This window comes from Candoia aspera, chromosome 3 (genome assembly GCF_035149785.1).
Source record: "Candoia aspera isolate rCanAsp1 chromosome 3, rCanAsp1.hap2, whole genome shotgun sequence".
Taxonomy (NCBI): Eukaryota; Metazoa; Chordata; class Lepidosauria; order Squamata; family Boidae; genus Candoia; species Candoia aspera.
In genome coordinates this window covers 70,049,841-70,069,612 of record NC_086155.1, presented here as the reverse complement: position 1 = coordinate 70,069,612, position 19,772 = coordinate 70,049,841, and the positions used below count along the sequence as shown (strand labels likewise).

The following is a 19,772-nucleotide window of genomic DNA, read 5'->3' as shown; positions in this document are numbered from 1 at the left end:
AATGACTACTCAAGGGAATGTGACAGTAGTCTTTAAGGGCTTCACAGATAAAAGCCATGAGGTGCATCACCCCAGAATGTATTATTCATAAATCAGTGGTCTTGAAATACTGGCTGGCAGATTCCCATTGAATGTTAGAGCAGTTTAACAGTAGAACCAAAACTTTAGCCAGATGGTAAATTTACTTCCATCATCACATATGTTGAAGCAGTGGCCTGATAAGAATCTCTCAAGGGAGTGTGCAAGCTGTAGTCTAAAACAGTGTTCCTCAACCTCAGCAACTTGTAGACGTGTGGACTTCAACTCCCAGAATTCCCCAGCCAACACTGGTCTAAAACACTGGAATGGCACCAGGCCTCTGCTATAGATAGACTATGACTACCTAATTCACACACTGATCTTAATAGCGCAGCAGTCAGTACCTTGACCTCTTAAGTGTTCCTTAAAAGTAGCATTCCCATACTTGACCAAATACTTTGCCCCATTTCCAGCACATCATCATTACAAACCTTTATTAATCCCAGTTCAAAGGGGCTAGCAACAACCTCATAGCAGATGAGTTGCGTTTGGGCTGTTGCTGGATAGTTACTTCTGCAACTGCCACCTACAGTTCCATCCAGTTCTTACCTAAGAAATTCAGCTTCCCTTTCAACTGTTCTGCTATTTCGTCCACTCTCTGCAGTGCTCGTCAGTTGGCTGCCATGTGGTTACTCCTACAGCTACTTCTACCAAAGATATTTAGCATCAATACAAAGTTGCCTAGGTCACTATTTCTTATGAAACGTTTGTGTTTCCTCCACAATGTTATTAGGCATGTGTTCTGCAAACTTAAAAAGCAAAGCTTCTGCAGGATTTTTACCTTCCTGCTTCATACCTAACATTCATACATGAACAAAATCAATCAATTTGTGAGGGAAATGCACCACCTTGGCTGACAGGTAATGCCAGAGCCAAAAGAAAATAGATGGGAGAGGGGTTAGTTCAATAAAAGTTCACTGGCAACCCTACAGAACCCAGATAAGGCTTAAGTGGAGTTCTCAGTAGTCAGGAGATAGGAATTGTTTCAACCTTCTCACTGATAATCAGAAATAGACACTTAAGCAATCATAGTACAGTTCCCACATGTTGTAAGGTATAGTGTAATGCTTAAACATAAATTTATACAAAGCAAAGTCTGGTCAGGGAAACTATTAAAAGAAACAATATATATAACCTGACCCCCACCAAAAGCATTTTCCCCCCAACTCTGCAAGATTGATTGATTGATTGATTAAATTTATATCACCACCCATCTCCCCCAATGGGGGACTCTGGGCAGTTTACAGTAAAATAGCACTAAAAACATAACTACGTAAAAATAAAAAAGTTCCTCAACCTCATGAATAAATATCAGTAATAAGCATCAGCTTATAACACAGAGAGCAAAACATATTCAATTAGTACAGGTAACTTAGTGTATATCCTCCTAAGCAGGTTTTAAAAAGACTAAGATATTCTACCTATTTATTTTCCTTTAGTTATAACTGATAACACATCTTGCAGAGCTTGGCAATTTCTTAAAAGGAAAACTACTTTTTAAAGAAGCCAATATATGGAATATTAGACAAAAGACAACATTTCAGTCAACTTAAGCACTTAGTATCCTTAACTGTCTGGACCTGTTATGAAAAAAATAAACGTTCTCTTGCACTTAAAGATCAGAAAGGTCTCTACTGCAAATCCCAAAGTTTTATTTACAGAATGAAAAGGAGGAAATGTTGACATCACAAATGTCAGCACCAAGACTCTCTATGTTGCCAAGTACAAATCCCTTCCCCCAGCCAAGTCTGTCTTTATTTCTCTCCCCCTTCCTCCCCCTTTAATTATTCTTCAGTCATGCTTCAAATTGGGAGGGTTTTTCCCCCCCTCTCTCTGAGTCAGAAGGACTCGGGAAGCTCCACAGGAACTGCAATGAGATCCACAACTGAACAATGCTTTCCTGCACAAAGCACTCTTTCATCCAGGCAGTATATCTATTTAAAACATCCCCTTAATGCTCACACATTTTATAAAGAGATTATGAACAACAAACTCACACACTGGATCACCCACAAGATTTTGGGTTCAGTACAAAGGGGCGAGGAATACAAAACTTATGAGTAGTATATATGAGAAAACAGAGCTGTTTCACCCCAAATGCTTCAACAGTGTTTATTATTAGGATGCTATGTTGCATTCTGATATGTTGTATCAGTATGATCAAGTCATTAATTAGAATGTCAGTGTTTGGGGTTATTAAGGGATACGGTTGGGGAGGAGCTATATGGCAGGAAAGGGTAAATTAAGGCCCACTATTTTGCAATAGCTAGTAGCCAAACAGTTAGATGAGGCTCCAGCTGGTAGGTGGAGTTACTTGTATTCCACAAGCTGAACAGAATGGCCAAATCAGGACGTGAGTTGTAGAAAGCCCGCTTGCAATCTAGCTAGCACACAGTACCCAAGATTTCCTATAAACCTTTAAGCTCACTTGCAAACATAGTACATCAAGACAACTACAAAAAAAGTACAAAAACTGGGAACAATCCTAATCTTACCCATGTTTTAACCAATCCTAGTTCAACTATACTATTCGTTCATTCATTTATTTTTTATCCCACCTTTATTATTTTTACAAATAACTCAAGGCAGCGAACATACCTAATAATCCTTCCTCCTCCTATTTTCCCCACAACAGCAACCCTGTGAGGTGAGTTGGGCTGAGAGAGAGTGACTGGCCCAAGGTCACCCAGCCGGCTTTCGTGCCTAAGGTGGGACTAGAACTCTCAGATGCCTTGTTTCTAGCCAGGCACCTTAACCACTAGACCAAACTGGCTTTTTTTCCTACTTTTTTTCCTATTTATTTTTTCCTATTTTTTTTTCCTATTGTATTTCTGGGAAGATGTAAAAGCAGTTCATATAACATGGATGTCTGACTTTGTTGCAACATGAAGAAAAATATATTAGAAATAAAAATAAAAGAAAAATTTGGCTGACATCTATCAACAAGAAAAAGCAGCAAATCACTGACAATTCTTTTCCTTGAATCCCAACTGTTTGCAGTTGTTTACCTTTTGACTTGGTAAACATACAGTAATTGGAAAGAATTTAAAAATCATTTTATCTCAGCTGTATTGCAAATCTTCTTACTGTTCACATTTAAAATTGGAATTGGCAACTTTTTCAGGTGGCACCGCTGCACAATCTGGACATTGCTAATATATATTTTTTTAAAATCTCATGAGATCTCAGCTCTTGCAAAATTTCTGCAAACTTACCCTAAAATCTCACAAATATCCTGGGGCTTTCCACCTTTCAGAAAAATTTATATTATTTTTAAAGGTAGTTGTGGAACTTTGTGGGCACCATTTAAGACTGTCAAATGTACTTTGCTGCACAGATGCACCACACTGTTCATAAATTTTAAATCCTGCACTGACGATCTTGAAATGATAATCATATTTCAATATGAATATCATATCGGTATTCATTCAAGTTCTATCTAGTCCACAGACCAAAATATTACCTTATAATACAGAAAGGAATCAATTCATAACAAAGGACAAAGTAGCACTCATTTGACAAAACTTGATTAGATGAACAGCAATTATGAAAAATTATTTCATAACTGAATGCAACTAAAATGTATTCATTAGAAAACATAGGCTAAAAATCTGTTGCAAAACCATTTATGCTTTGAGTGGCCTAGCAAAAAGAAGTTTGCACAGTAAAAGTGTACTGAATAAAGCTTAGGTAGATGTCCTCAAGCATTTGAGAGATCCCATGCACAGGTTGCATTTTCCCAATACACACTCAACACATTTAGAAACATAATCAAACCTGCATACTTTAGTGTTAGTTCAGATTAGTTTCATAAGCAGAATTTTATTAAATACAAGTATCAGATCGACATACTTCCCTTTGCATCTCCTTTCTCATACTAGCTTTGCTGTTTCTATCAATTTAAATTAAATTTATTTTTTTTTTCTATCCCGCCTTTATTATTTTTATAAATAACTCAAGGCAGCAAACAAATCTAATACTCCTTCCTCCTCCTATTTTCCCCACAACAACAATCCTGTGGGGTGAGTTGGGCTGAGAGAGAGTGACTGGCCCAAGGTCACCCAGCTGGCTTTCATGCCTAAGGCGGGACTAGAACTCTCAATCTCCTGGTTTCTAGCCCAGAGCTTTAACCACTAGACCAAACTGGCTCTCTTTTAATTAAGCCCAGTTCATCACTGAACCAAAAAAGTGTGTTTTAATATTGACTAGGCAAGATATAAAAGCAGGAAGAAGGAAATACTGACACATTTTTGATTTTCTAAGAGATTTAAGGATGTGTAGTATCTAAAAACTCACTTATTTGCCATATGAAATATCAAGGCTTCTGTGATAGCATAGAAAAGATCTGCTTATACAAGTAGTGGTTACAAAGTATGTTATAGGAAGACAGTTTTCTGTATAATCCCTCTTCTTACTGATGCACGTTCCTTTTTTTCTGACCAGTCTTGCATACATTAAGACTAGTGATAGCATTACAGTAATTTTGCTAATGGTTAATACTAGCCAAGTATTAAGAGAGTTTAACCTTACATCTGGAAGTCACTATACTGATGACTAGTGAAGGCTCCCTTAAAATATCTGAATATTGCAATATCTGGATTTGGAGCAAGCTGTTTTTCTCTCAACTGTATCACAAAAATTGTTATTGTTGTTGTTAAGAAAAACAGAAAAGGGAAACACAGAAAATGTATTAACTTTTTTTTTTTGCATAAGAGTAGAAGTGTTTTACTGCAAACATGTACTAGAATGAAATTTCAAACTGTACTGATGTTATGAAATGCTCCTAAGCGATCCGCAGCATAATTCTCTACTTATAATAAAACGCAGAGATTTTTTCCCCCTAGTTGGCAAGCAATTATATTTTTATTTGGCCCTGAATCTACACAAGATCCTGGTAATAAATTACCAAAATTGACAGCCATTTTGTGGAAAAACAGCAGGGCCTAAAGTACGTCCAGTAAAAGTGACTTAACAACAGCCCTGCAACTAATACTACATTTTCTTCCTTCAGGTAACAACTACAGGATCATACAAACCCCAGATTTGGCCTAGTGCCTATCTATTACTGACAGTTAACATGCTGCCTCAAAAGAGATCAGTACGTTATTCTCTACACTTACACTGTTGAAGGTTGCCAAAGAAAACTTTATTTTAAGTTAATGTTTGCCCTTAATGATTTTGTTTATTGATCCTAACCTGCATTTTTAAAGTAAAAGAAAAGTTTTTAAAAAGGAGAATAATCAATGCCTTGCTATAGCTTAAGAATCATTTTAAACACATATGAAAATGTATTGTAACTAAAAACTGAAGGACATAAGACCTTGTCAACAGGCCTGGTATTTTCTGATGATCTCCCATCCGATACTAACCAGGTCCCACCTGATTAACTCTTCACCTCCTACCTACAGCCTTTCCAGTCCCAGTACTACAGTTTTGACTGGGGAAAAGGTAAAACGAATTGTGCCACTAAAACTAAAATATTGTGTTGCTAAATTCCTACAACATGACCTCAAGGACCAGGCGGTTGAGTGGGGGGGGAGCGGAATATGCTGCAGGGACTATACGCAGTCCGCAGGTTTCCCACTTTTGCTCTAGAACAGCATTTCTCAACCTTGGCAATTTTACAACATGTGGACTTCAACTCCCAGAATTTCTCAGCCAGCCATGATGGCTGGGGAATTCTCGGAGTTGAAGTCCACACATCATAAAGCTGCCAAGGTTGAGAAACACTGCTCTAGAAGCTGCCATATTCAAGGCAACTAGTCAATACCATGCATTGGAAATTAGCAAGACAACAACAACAACACAGCAGGGTCCACCAGAGACTTCATTTCAATGTTTCATGGTGATTGATGGCAGGTTGGAAGAGTTGAGGCATGGAGGGATTAATATTATCATTATGTAGTAGTAATAGTAGTATGCTGCCTGAATAGTTACTGCCTTCATGCTGTAGCTGTGGGTTTCCCAGAAGCACTTGGGCTTATCATGGGAGGAGGTAGGATGTTGAGCTGGACAGGCCATTTGATGGATCCTGCAGGATTCTTGTATTTATTCATTATATTTATATGGTGTCTTTTTCCTAGAAGCTGCAGGAGGAAGGAGTGTTACAACCCTATGTGGTAGGTTAGCAACTGTTGTACAGGTAGTCCTTGCTTAACAATGGTAATTGGGACTGGCAACTCGTTGATAAGCGACACAGTCGTAAAATGCAATGTCACGTGACCATGCCAACTTACAACAGCAGTTCCGGCTGCCATCGTTAAGCGAATCTCACGTGGTTGTTAAGCATGATGTCACATGATCACCATTTGCAACCTCCTGCCAGCTGCCCCATCGACTTTGCTTGTCAGAAGACGGCAGGGAAAGTTGCAAATGGAGATCACGTGACTGCAGGACAGACACTGCAACTGTCATAATTGCAAGCCAGTTGCCAAGTGCCTAAATCACAATCATGTGACTGTGGACATGCTGTGACGGCCACAACGACGAGGAATGCTCATAAGCCCCCCTCGTTCAGCACCATCGTAACTCTGAATGGTCACTGAACAAGTGGTTGTTCAACGAGGACTACCTGTAATGTCAGTAAAACTGCATTTAAACCAAGATCTCCTAGTTTCGAGTCCCTAATCAGCACACCACACTAAGATCTTTTTCTTTCTCATACAAGGGACCCATGAGTGTGTGTAATCCACATGAAGCATATTTTTTATTCAAACATATTCCTACCCTGATTTGTTGAGACTACCTGGGCCAAAGCAATTCTTTTGATATTCAAGAAGGAATCATTACAACCTATACTCTTCCCAGCTGGCTAAATTAATATGTCCACATCTTCCTAAGAAGCTGCACTTAACATTTACAGGAATTATTATATATGTGCTTTCTTAACGTAACATCTTATCAGCCCTGCCATAGCTGAAGTGATTCCAAAAGTGCTTTTGGATTTTCTCCCAGTTAATAACTCTTGTTTTCTGTCTCTCCCTTTTTTTTTTTTTTGGTACACGACGGGCAGGGTCCTTCAACATAGCAGTAAAATGGGACAGCTAATTATCAACGAATCCACCTTGCTGTATCACGCTTAGCAACTTTTATCAGCACAGGACAGCTGCATTCTCTGTGTTTGAAGTGAAATGTCACTCTGCCAATGCAGTAAGACTTACATCACTAATGATGCCTTGATGCTCCAAAGAAACAACTAAAGCCTAATTAAAAATTCAGATTTGTTCTCCTAAGCATAACAATATTAACTGCTTTTCCATCAGGACCTTGTTACATCTTTCCAAAATGTTTGGTTATCAAAAAAAAAAGTGGAAGAGGAATAGGATGAAAAACTGTTGTAGACTTCAGCATTCCTTGGAGCATTTTAAAAAGGCTGTTATGGTTGGAACCAAACCAACACCCAATCATGTAAACCAGATGATTTTTTACTTCACTCCTTCAGTTCTAATTATTACACTGCACACTATTTTTGTAAGAAAAATGGTTCCATAAAGATTTATTAGCTGTAATGCTTTTGGTTTCTTTAAATATCCGACTGATTAAAAAAAGGGGAAAAATCTACAGCAACCAGAAGCTACGAAGAGGCTGTGAGTTATTAAGCTGGCCCATTTCACTTGATGTTAAATATTTGAAAACTAATGTAATCCAAGTATACTCCAATGTTCATAATGCAAAGTTTAATTTAATTGGTAAAAAGTTAATTTCAGGAGTTACTCAAATAAAAGTTTTAATATAATAAATGTCCATATATTGACAAATAATTCATGATCCACAGCCATCTCTTGCAAATAACGATGTCAAAATGACTTCTACACCATGTCATTGCACAAAGTTTGAGACTATGAGATTACATTTTATTTATTTATTTTATTTTCTATCCCGCCTTTATTATTTTTATAAATAACTCAAGGCAGCGAACATACCTAATACTCCTTCCTCCTCCTATTTTCCCCACAACAACAACCCTGTGAGGTGAGTTGGGTTGAGAGAGAGGGACTGGCCCAAAATCACCCAGCCAGCTTTCATGCCTAAGGAGGGATTAGAACTCTCAGTCTCCTGGTTTCTAGCCCGTTACCTTAACCACTAGACCAAACTGGCACATAATGACATTGTGAGATTATATAATGATGTCAGTATATAAGTCACATGATATCATGATGCATCTGCTGTCATCTGCCCCTCCTTATCCCCTGTGGACACCCACACATGTCCCAAGCAGATGATTTGTTCATAAAAATTCTTTTAAATGTTATACCAGTTCTTTGTAGTATCACCATTTGTTTCCTCATTTCCTATACTTTTTTGTACATCATTAATACAGGGCATTTCATCTTTCCCATGATTTCAAGATGACTTTTTTTCAAATAAGCTACAGTTAATTGTAACCACAATTTATCAGTTTGAACACAACAAAGTAAAAGAGAGGTGATAAGCATGCAACAAATGTAGGTTGATTCATAGCACCCTAAACTAGGTTTAATGATACCCAACCCAATTTGTGAAAATAGACGACTGAACTTCTGCAGTGCTTATATTCTCAAAATATAAAGAAATTCTGCTCTATTTCAAATCATGGCATCTGACAGTTATTATCAATTTTATTTATATACTGTGTATAGACACACACACACACACACCATTATAATCTAACTTGCTGTAACCAGCATATACTGGGGAAAAGGTCTAATTCTCATGTTAGAGAGTTGTTCAATATCCAGTTCATCTTCAGACTCATGGTTCAGTTCAGCATCTGTTTTCATATTTGGAAAGAACAGCATTTTCATTGCCACTCTTTTTGTGGGTACAAATACAAATGGGTTTTAATAAGTGGCTCAAATAAAGTATCACTTTTGTTAATAAGTGCCTATGCAAGAATTTGTAAATGTTTTTATCTATCCATTTTATATTATCTGAACAACTCCCTTTTCTGCAATGACCCTGTTATCAATTACTGTAGTATGGAACGGATCACTGAAGTTATACCTCAGCATACTTTTATTCACTCCTGGTAACAAATGGATTTTTTAAATTCTGGTTAAGTAATGTCATTGTACTGACAGTCATTCAATTCCTGACACATCATTTTGCTAAATTTTAAAATGCAAAATTCAATTAATAATCATCACTCAAATACAAGAGTATTTATTCCTATACAATTAAGGTCTATTTACCTAACTTTAAAAGAGGAAAAATAAAACTGTCCAGACTTAAAAATGCATCTTTGCTGAAAATTCCAGAGAAGAGAATACTTGTTCAAATATAGAAAACATACTTATACATTACTAATGAACCAGCTTCTCGATATTGAATATTACTCTGAAAGTACATCATTCTACTCCTTTGACATATTGTTTTGTTTATGGATTTGAATGGAAGAGGCACTTTGTTTTATGAACAAAGTGACAAGCTGAACTGAAAAATGGATAGCAAATGATTCAGTCTCTACTGTATTTCTTCCAAATCCTACAGATCAACTGAAACTGATCAACTCCCTTCAAATACTTGAAGCAAAGAAGCAAAGGGCCTGAGAGTTTCAGATCTATTGATCTATCAATCAGTGCAGAAACCTGGATCAGGTTTTGGACCAGACATAAGTCATAACATGAACTCCAGTATCAGTTTTTTTTCTGTGTATACTTCATTATCACACTTTTTTCTGTGCATACTTCATTCAAAACATGGTATTAGCAGGCATTTGATGAACAACCTTGATGATGCAATTACCATCTAAACATATTGTTTTTAATTAGAAATGAATAGTCCAGTGATCAAAATGACACTTTCAGAATAATACCTCCTTTCACCTACTGGCTAACAATTGTAAGGAAAACTTGCACCACGTGAAAAGCACTAAGGATGAGAAATTTTATTTTCCATGGAAATCAGCCCAATGTTATTTTTATCAGTACACTAAGATACCAGAATTCTATTCAGTTTAAACTTAAGCAAAAGAGCTGCACAAATAATGGATCATCTCTCACTGTCACATTCTAGCATTTTAAAGCATTTCCCCATTTTTAACATTTCTTTTTCATTTTAGAAGGTAGGGCATTAAGTAGCCAGCCAAAACCTAAATTACATACTACCAATAATGCATTTATTTTAAGAAATAAACATTATTAAAATATATTTTAGTGCTCATTAACAGATTCTGTGACTCATACTCACTCCCATATAGTATAATATAAAGGTAAAGGTTCCTGTTTAGTCGTGTCCGACACTACTATGATATAGTCAGGCTTAAATACAAATAAAGCAAATAAATACAAAATCATCACCCTGTCACAATCTGGGAATCATGCAAATTGTACACAAACTGCAATCATGATTTTATTTGCATGACTCATATTTTCATGTTCCCAAAATGAGCATTTTTATAGCTGCTTGTAGTCATCAATTTTGAAAAAAATACTTAAAAATAGGATTTTTAGGATTTCAAATAAAATAGGCAAAAAAAAAAATCAAACAGCTGTATAAACACATCACCTTTCCCAACTGGATGCCCTCCAGATGTTTTAGATGTCAATTTCCAGAATCCCTATGAATTCTGTAAACTGAATCAAACCCATCTGAAAGGTATCAGTTTGGGGAAGACTGTTCTACATTGTTGGAAAGTCAAAGATACGTCCCAAAATACAAGTATTTCCGTTACTGAGCTTCAAATTTTAATGATCAAGGCAGCTTAAGACAAAACGTATCTTTTCTTATTCCAAAAAGGATGGGCTGACTAGTATGAAGCAAAATGGTTAGGTATCATATACACTATCTGAATTGTTTACACATATTTCTGATGACATCAGGAGATAGTAAAATTTTCTATGTTGTTAAATAAATCTGTAATTGCTCAAAACTGTGAGCAGATTCCTCTTTCACACAATATTTAGTACAGGAAGTCCTCACTCAGCGATCACAATTGGGACCAGCAACTTGGTCATCAAGCGAAGCAGTCACTAAGTGAAATCCTGATGGTGCTTATGATCTTACTTCAGCTTTCATTTGCTTTATAGACCTGCAAGGTCATAAATGTGAGGATTGGTCACAAAGTTACTTTTTCATCCCCATCATAACTGTGGTTTCTACACAAGGTAGTCACTAAACAAAGACTACCTATATATCTATGCAACCATTACCTGAATGTATATTGATAATGCATGTGTTATAGCTAAATGAGTTATTTTCTAGGTATATTCCCAATAGTTTTCAGTTTGTCCAATTTTATTTCTACAATTTTAACCTACTGTTTTATATTAAAATAACAAATCCCAAGGATAGAAACAATTAAAAGTATCTTACAATTCCACAAATGGGGTGTTTGTATCAAGAATGCCTAACTTGGGCTATCACATAGCAAATCACCCACCCAAGAGGGCATCCTCATTAGGATCTAAGTTGATGCACAAGAACATAAGAAAGCAGGTCTATATTAGGCTTTGTCACAAGTATAGTGGTTTTGGCTTGACAGCAAACCAGCAGCCAGAGCAGCTCTCTCAGAACAGGTTTACTATGTTTACAGTGGTTTGCTACCACTGTCAACAATCTAGCTACAGTAGTTTGTACTTCTATGGCTCCCCACCTACAAACCCACCTCGAGGTTATTAATGCATGGCTTACTGCAGTGTCTAGGAAGCCATGTCAAGCTGGAAGATGGCCATATTTGCCATGGAGTCCACTTGTGTCTTCACTAATAATGATGGCTCTAGGAATAACCCTAAGCTTACATACCACCCGCTCCCTCAGTGCATCCAAAGCAGCCAGCCTCCTTAATTTCCAGGCAAGGAAGCCATCTATTCATAGTGCTTTACAACAGCTACCCAATTCCCAGTTGCAAACAGAATCTACTAACTGGCTGAGTTGCTGGTCATATCAATCCTTCGTATGCTTACATACAAACCTTCTAATCTGTTTCTAGATGTGGGACATCCTTGTCTTTTGACTTGCATGCCAGAACCTACACTCCAAAAGTAGGGAAGTGGAGGAGGATCAGGATAATAACCACATTTGACTGGATTTTTTGTGAATTAAATGCATGATTACTCTCTGTGCATTCAATCATTTCTCCCTTCAGTGACATTAAAAATGAAAATTCAGTCTGGAAGGTCTTCAAGACTCTCACCTAAGCCTGTACTCTTCACCCTTTAACTGCGCTATAATACCACGAACCACATAACAGGCAAAAATTATTTAAGGCTAATTCATATGTTAAAAACATACAGTACCTAACTTGAGCAATTTTTAATTTTAGTTATATACTTAGTCAGCTGTTGTGGGATTACAGCAATATTCATTTGATCACTTCTGCCTATCATATAAAGCTTGACTATTTGGAATAAACTAGAATAATTTCACTTATGCCAATAGATAGTCCAAGTACTGCCAAACACACAAAAGAAGTGAGCAAGAAGCAGAAATGTTCCCTTCTCATATTTCTTTTGGCTTCATTAATGTTCAAAGTGGGTAAATAATGTAATAGCAATGCATAAGGCTTCGGATAGCAATACAATGAATGTGTACAGAATCCCTTTAAGCCAAACATATTTACTAATGTTAAAGGCAGTACTATGTCAAAAAGTGTTGAGAAATTTTGGCAACAATTCTTACTACACTAAATCTCCAGCCAGCAAAATACTTCATCCTGTTACTATGTACTCCCTTGGTAATGAACTGCTGACCCTTGTATATTTCAAACCTATTTCTACCTCATTCAGTAGAAATCTGATGCAGTTTAGTACTATTCTGTTACTATGGAATACTACTTCTTCAAAATTTCTCTTCCTAATGTGACCTAGGCAACACTAGAAACTTATAATGGACTGGAAGGTACAGAAGTAGACAGTAGGAAAAGAAGGTATAACTACCACATAACAGAACCCACTAAACATTTTACAGCAGTTCTATGAAATGTGTATCCCATTTGGTTAATGGGGAGAAGAAATCTATAAGATCAAACCAAAAGCCTGTACATTCTTGCACCGTTTCTCAAGACTACTGATCCGATGCCTGTCCAGACAATACAGGCAAAACATAAACCCAAACAACAGCCTCCCCTCTCAACACTTGGCCATTAAAGTTTAAAAGCCAAGGGACTAACACAAATACTTGATATCCCTTCATTGTGTGATCTATCCATCTAAACTTATTCCTGGGTTAGTGATCCTCAGGAAGACTCATTTTATATATTTATTTCCTGGGTTTATATGCTGCATTAATCAATATCAACCCTAATGAGTATTTTATCTTATGACTACTCAGGAGTCATCTCACTAGACAAGCAGATTAGCAGAACTGAACACTGCCATATTTCACATTATACCAAATGATTTAATCCAAGTGACACCTTGTGCTGAAGAGACAGTGGGGCAGCTCTGAATTACAGCAATCCCATCCTACTTCTCATGATGACACCCAAATCAGGCAATTCCTGATACAAGGTTTTATAACAGAAGTATCAGAATACTCATTTGGCCTCATTTTCCTCCCTACACAACAGAGATTTGCTGGCCACTGCAGTCTTTGCAATGAACAAAAGATACATGCAATAAATCCAAAGCAGTGAATTGTTCTAGCTTAGGTGTCAAGGCAATTATTTTCTGGGTTGTATACACCTTGACAATGATTTTAAAAGATAAACCTTGTCCAAAACAAATGGCATGATTAAATCAACATGAAATGACCAACTCTTACAATACTGACATCGTGTGTGACCTTTGCGTACGCTGTGGATCCATCTTGTCATTGTAGTGAGCAAATTAGGTTCATAGATAATGCCAGGACTGGTATGTGAACCAGCTGAATCAACTTAAAAACAAATACAAGGAAACAGCCTCCAGAGCTTTAAAAATATAAATGAAAAAAAAAAGTTGCAGGTGATTCCCAGTCTGATAGAAAGAAAGCAAAGGTGGTAGAAAAGAGGTCACATTCTAAGCAGAAAATTTAGTATGAAAAGAATGGCCTGACTAGCTTTCTTGCAATCAAACTGGGAGTCTCCTGCAGCTACATTGCATTATTTAGAAAAGAAATCAGCAGACATGCACACCTCTCCCACAGAACAGCTATTTGTGATGTGTCCTAGGATGTCATATATATAGTTATCATCCTGAGCGGCCAGCATTTAGTATACTTATGAAGGAGAAATGAATTGCTTTTGTTATCATGCAGTACCAATTCAAATAATGCCTTTCAGGGTAAACCATCCACACATTCAGGTGAAAAATCAAGAGTTTAAGTATGCACATGTATAAACCAGCTAGTTAGTTAACCCACCTGGCCCTACGCATGCTCACTTGGAAGCCAGCCTTTCTTAATTCAATGGAGCTCATTCAGGTAAATATACATAATTCATATGTCACCGAGTTTCAAGAAACAAATATCCTGATCAATACTGGGAAATGCTGCCATGTGTCCTCTAAGTATAAATGTCCAGATGAACAAAACTTTTCGAAAGTGCAAATTATGTACTGTATTTTAGCAACAAGAATTGCTACTTTTAAAGTTGGGGGTAGCGGGGAGCTTTAAGCAACCATTCAAGTTAAAAGTTAGACATTTTTAACTTACATACAGTACATCTAATGGCCAGCAGTGTTTTGCCATATTATTTGGCACAAGCTTATGGGTATGTTATCTATTATCAATGGTAAGCCATGCATTGCATGTACAAACTTTTTCAAAAGGAAGAATGGAGATTGGGAAAGTTGTTATTTTATATTGTGTTACAAAGCAATATTTGTATACTGTATTTGTGTGTGTATATATAAAGTACAAGCATTATTTTGTTCCTAATTAGCAATCTTGTATTGCCAAGATCCTAATATGTCTTATTTATAAAGTTCAATGAACAATTAAGTTTAAAAAAGCATCAAAATATGGAATATATTTTACATTCCCATTGTACCAAGCACAGAGGATATCTTTTACAAACTTTAATCAAAAATACAGTGTGAGGCATGCAAAAATTAAAAGTAGCTACACAGTTATATCAATAAACTTGATCAAAGCATTTATCCATATTTAAAGTATTGCACTGAAGTTAAGCATTATATTGCCATGAAAACAAACAAATCTTAAATACAGCTTACTATTTAATAATATATTCCTGATTCAACACTAATTTCCTGTGCAACAAATGTCAATTTTTTTCACTACACAGGTATGTGAATCCTTATCATTTGAAGATTCAAAAGGGTTATTTTCACAAAAAATCCTTCCACCTTCATAATTGTATTAGAATTGGAATACTGCATTAAACACAACCACTGATAGCTATAATCTAGATACACAGTGCACTTAGTTTCTAAAAAGCATTCTGCATCTTTCAGTATTTTGCTCTTACAGACATGTTTACATCACCGAGGTTTCTGACACAGAATACTCTCTTGGTTTTCCTTCTCACCTTTCCAGCTGTTCCTTCAAGGAGAGATTTGGCTATTGTTCTTCATCCATTTATGAGGGAGTGGAGAACATTTGCTCCCTCTCATACTCTTCGTAGGCAATCTTGTACAATTCCCATATATGCAAATTTTATCAAGTCAACCTCTCAGTACACTTCCCCAGACCCTGATATTTCAGCTCCAAAATTTCACAACAGAATCAACACAGAGTTTACTGTTCTTCAAAGTTGGAATAAATACCCTGATGCCTTTCATATTAATTCAGCTATAGTCAGTCACTTAGATCCTCTCCTCATTGGTCTCATGAACTTGGGAGTGGCTACCTACTTTCCTATTTTCATCTTCTGCTTGTATCGCATACACTACCTCCCCTTCTTTAACTTATACAACTACCTCCAGACCTTTATCTACTGTACCTTAGCTTCCCCAATCAACTGTATTCATACTGAATGTTCAGGGTCAGATCCAAAACATTTACAATATTTTTTTCAGTACTACCTGTCATCTAATCTCATTAATCTTACTTCACCTATATCACAATTCAATCTTCTCCAGATCTCATTTTTATCGTTCCTTTTACCTCCATTAGTCCATCCATCATTTTAGGCTTCTTCTATGCTGCCCCAACTACGCAGAGCAGACTCATAATTAAGTAAATGTCTACTCTTCTAAATCTATATCTATTGCAATTACAGGATATCTGACCATACTTAGAACTATAGGGCAATCTTATCTTATACCACTGTTACTACTGGAGATGTTCAGTATAACAAGAATATTTGCCTACTTATTACCATACTGGGAGTCAACAAAATTACAGCCTTCTAAATTAACATACCTTCAGAAATCACAGCCTTCGCTTATTTTAAGCAGAAGCATCTGTAATACAAATAGGTTCCTCTAAAATGAACACAACACAAATATTAATGTAACTGCTTTAATGTATTGAGGGCTCCCGGCTTTAAACTTTTCCCTTACCAACAGCACACAATAGTTAGCATCTACACTGTGTATTTTTCTTGAAACCAATAAATCTTCAAAAGCTGCCATTCTTAGACAGGTATTTTATTAACTAAATGTGCTGAAATTACACATCTGAGAATATTCATATAATCAATGCATACGTGGTTAATATGCCTTGATTGGATTAAAAGATATCTCATACATACTCAAAGACATCCAAAGTTCCTAAAATGAGGGGATCCAATTTCACTATCCAGTATACAAAAAAAAAACCCAATCCCGACCCTGTAATAATCCTTAACAGATTTGCAACAGACCACAGAGTACATGCAGGCTTCTCAGAGGGGGAAATGTGTCTTTCGGCTCTTCAAGAAGTGACTTGTGAATTCTCCATAGTTCAGTATATCAATAATTTACTACTATCTACCTTGTTAAGCGAAGTCATTTTAATACATGGCTTCTTACTATAAAGGCCAGGAAGAGGAGAACTGACAAAGGCTGAGCCCCAGGAGGGAAGCGAAACAAAAATATTTCAAAAGAGAATGGAAGGGAGCGGGTTTGAAGAAGATAAAGAGGCATTTGGGCACAGACCCCTGCTGCTTCCATAGAAGTGTCTCCTTTTCAGTCTAGGAAGCTTTAAAAACTGCCTTTGCCACTGACTACTTGCATTCGCTGGGTGTTTGGGATCCAATTTCACCTTTGTCAGGGGAGGCCGCCCTTGGTCGCAGTAACACAGCTATTAGCCTTCTTTGCAGCAAGCACAATACTCAAACTGTCATTAATATGCAACCACAAAGGCAGAGATAGACCATAATTACTAATCATCTGGCTCCCTCTGAACTGGGGCAAATTATCCAGGGCCAGGAAATGAGTTTTTGCAGGAAACAATGAACTTAACTTAGATCCTCAAATTAGGGAAGAAAATTATTCCTATCTTAAGCATATTTCCATTTATAAGCCTGACATTTTGTATTTACCCCTCCTTGCCATCTCTCCTCTCAAATCTGTTGCTGACTCTAAAGTATGCGTGGAGATTCACCATGAGAATATTTTTCAAAAACAAGGCCTCCCTTTCCCATCTCTTTAACACCCACTGTAAAGTGTTCAATTTAAGTAATATTTAAAATAATTAAGCATTTGCAATGCAAAAGGGAAATCACAATCCTAGCATAATTTAGTCCAGAGTAACTCCCCAAAAACATGTTTATAAAGTATCTGAGTAACATGCAGAGTTTAATGCTTTTAATTAACTTTCTTTCTGAAGAAAACTTGGTCACCATAATGGTATCCAAGAGAAAGTAGCACTTATCAACAATGAAACCTCATTCCACTTTTTTTTACACTAAGTTAAATCTTAAGTTATTTATGACAATTTGATATTTTCCACTCAGCTGAAACTATGTGCAAGAGATTCGGATTTCCATATAATCTCTTCAAGGTAGCACATTATACCAAATCTTTGAAGGAAAGACCAAAAATATGCAGAATACCCAGTTACAAGCTTCTCCGTTGCCTCCCACCCCAGGAGGCAGCAGCCTAAATCCAGGAGATCATGTTTCAGCATTCATCGATGCTCTTACAGCATATGAAAGGGTACAGGAGTCTGCCCCGATCACAAGTCAGCAAGCGGTCGTGAGAAAACGCACGTTCTGGCTATAGAAAAACTTTCCTCTGTCCCCCGTCGCAACAAGGGATAGGGAGAGACTTCAGCCAAGACTTCAGTCCCCTCTGCCTCCTTACAAATCGAGGAACGGAGGCTGCTTCGATCAGGCGTTTTAAGACGAGCCAGAGGATTTGGATAAGCATCAATACCCTAAAGAGGGAAGGGGGAAAGTAAGATAGAAAGCGTTCTAGTAGATGGAGGGAAAAGGGGGGTGGGGGGTGGGGGGTGGGGGGTGGGGGGTGGAAGAAAAACAGGAAGGAAAGATGAAGAAAAGGGGAAAAAAGAAAACCAGGAAGAACGAAGAGAAAATGAGAGTAGCGGGGGAAAACAGAAATTATCTACCTGCATAGTAACGACGCCCAGTTCCTCCGCGGCTAATTTTCTCATCTGAGTGGCTAAAACTTGCGCCTCATCCAGAATGGAAAACTCCGAATCGGCGGCGCCGAGCCTCCAGAGAAGTGCCATATAGACGATCCACAGGGGCCGCTGTCCGCCGCTGTCCCTTCTCCGGTGGAGAATTGGGCCGCTGGAGAAGCAGCGAGCTGGTCGGGCGGCCTCTTCAAACCCCGCCGGCCTGCTCGCCATGATGCTGAGAGCGACTTTTGCAGCGCCCCGCTGGGGACAGCGGCTGACTACCTCCCGGCCCAGAGCGCGGCGCGCAAACTTTCCCAAACGCTTCCCAAACTTCGGCGCGGGGTTGCGGGAGGGAGGAGCAGGCGGCTGCTACGCCTCAGGGCTCCAGGGAGAGGCGGCCGAAACCTCCATGCGGAGGCCGCCAATCACGAGCCCTCGGCCAGCCTAATTCCAAGGGAATGGATCAGCTCAGTCGAGGCAAGCGCTCGGGAAGCCAGCCGCTGCGCTGGCTTGCGCGGCAGAGACACTGGGAGCCCCGCTTCGGCTGCCGATTGGAAACAGCGCTGGCTGCGGAGAGCGGCAAACTGCGGAGCTGAAAGAGACGCAGGAGCAGCAGGGCCGGGATCGGAGTCAGCGAGGGGGAAAGGGAGGTGTCTGGTGCCACCAAGCTGCGCGTTGGCTCTTGTGCACAACAATGAGCCGATTAGAATGGCGAAGCCGGGAGAGTCTCCTTCGCTTCCCCTCCCACGACATTCAGAAACTTTCCACTTCACCCAGCCTGCAGTTTGTAGAAACCACTTCTTAAAAGCGCCCCTCACCTGTTGGACTGAACATTTTAACATCTCTCCGTTGGGAAACTTTTCTTAAACTCCCCCTTGCTCCGCCCAGGGTACTGTGCTAGAGTGAGCGCCTGTTAAGATTTCATTCCGTGCATCTGAGAAGTGATTTCCAGAGCGGGAGCGGTGTTAGCCTGTTGCAGCAAAACCCGCAAAGATTCTGTTCACACTTTCGGGACTGGGAAACTCTAAACTTTGGTGGATTACAGTCCGCTTCCTCAAATCTATACATTATTTGGCCACGGTTAGGTGCGTACAGCCACACCACATTTCAGCCCAGCATGATGTGCAAGATCAGCCCCTGTGGTCAGTTTATAGTTCAGTATGTGGTCTGGATCCAGAAAATGGTGTTAATCCAGTAGGCAGTGGTTAAAATGGTTAAGTATGTGTGTGGTGTGTACATAACTTAAAAATAGTGAGATGAGAGATAAAGTAAAATTAGTAAGTTAATAAGTAAATGAGATGCCAGAGGGAAATTAAATGTGTAATAGATAA

The 19,772-nt window shown here is 38.2% G+C and overlaps 1 protein-coding gene across 3 annotated transcripts in view; it reads right to left on the bottom strand.

The window, feature by feature from the left end:
• CACHD1 (cache domain containing 1) overlaps positions 1 to 18,956 on the bottom strand; it is a 136,518-nt gene extending 117,562 nt beyond the window's left edge. The window contains exon 1 of one of the 3 annotated variants that reach the window (XM_063298070.1): positions 18,430 to 18,956. In XM_063298070.1, coding sequence (XP_063154140.1) covers positions 18,430 to 18,672 — 243 coding nt within the window. In that variant the 5' untranslated portion in view covers positions 18,673 to 18,956. The remainder of the gene's footprint in view (positions 1 to 18,429) is intronic. The other 2 variants (XM_063298072.1, XM_063298073.1) reach the window with 2 other exon arrangements.
• Positions 18,957 to 19,772: the final 816 nt, after the last annotated feature.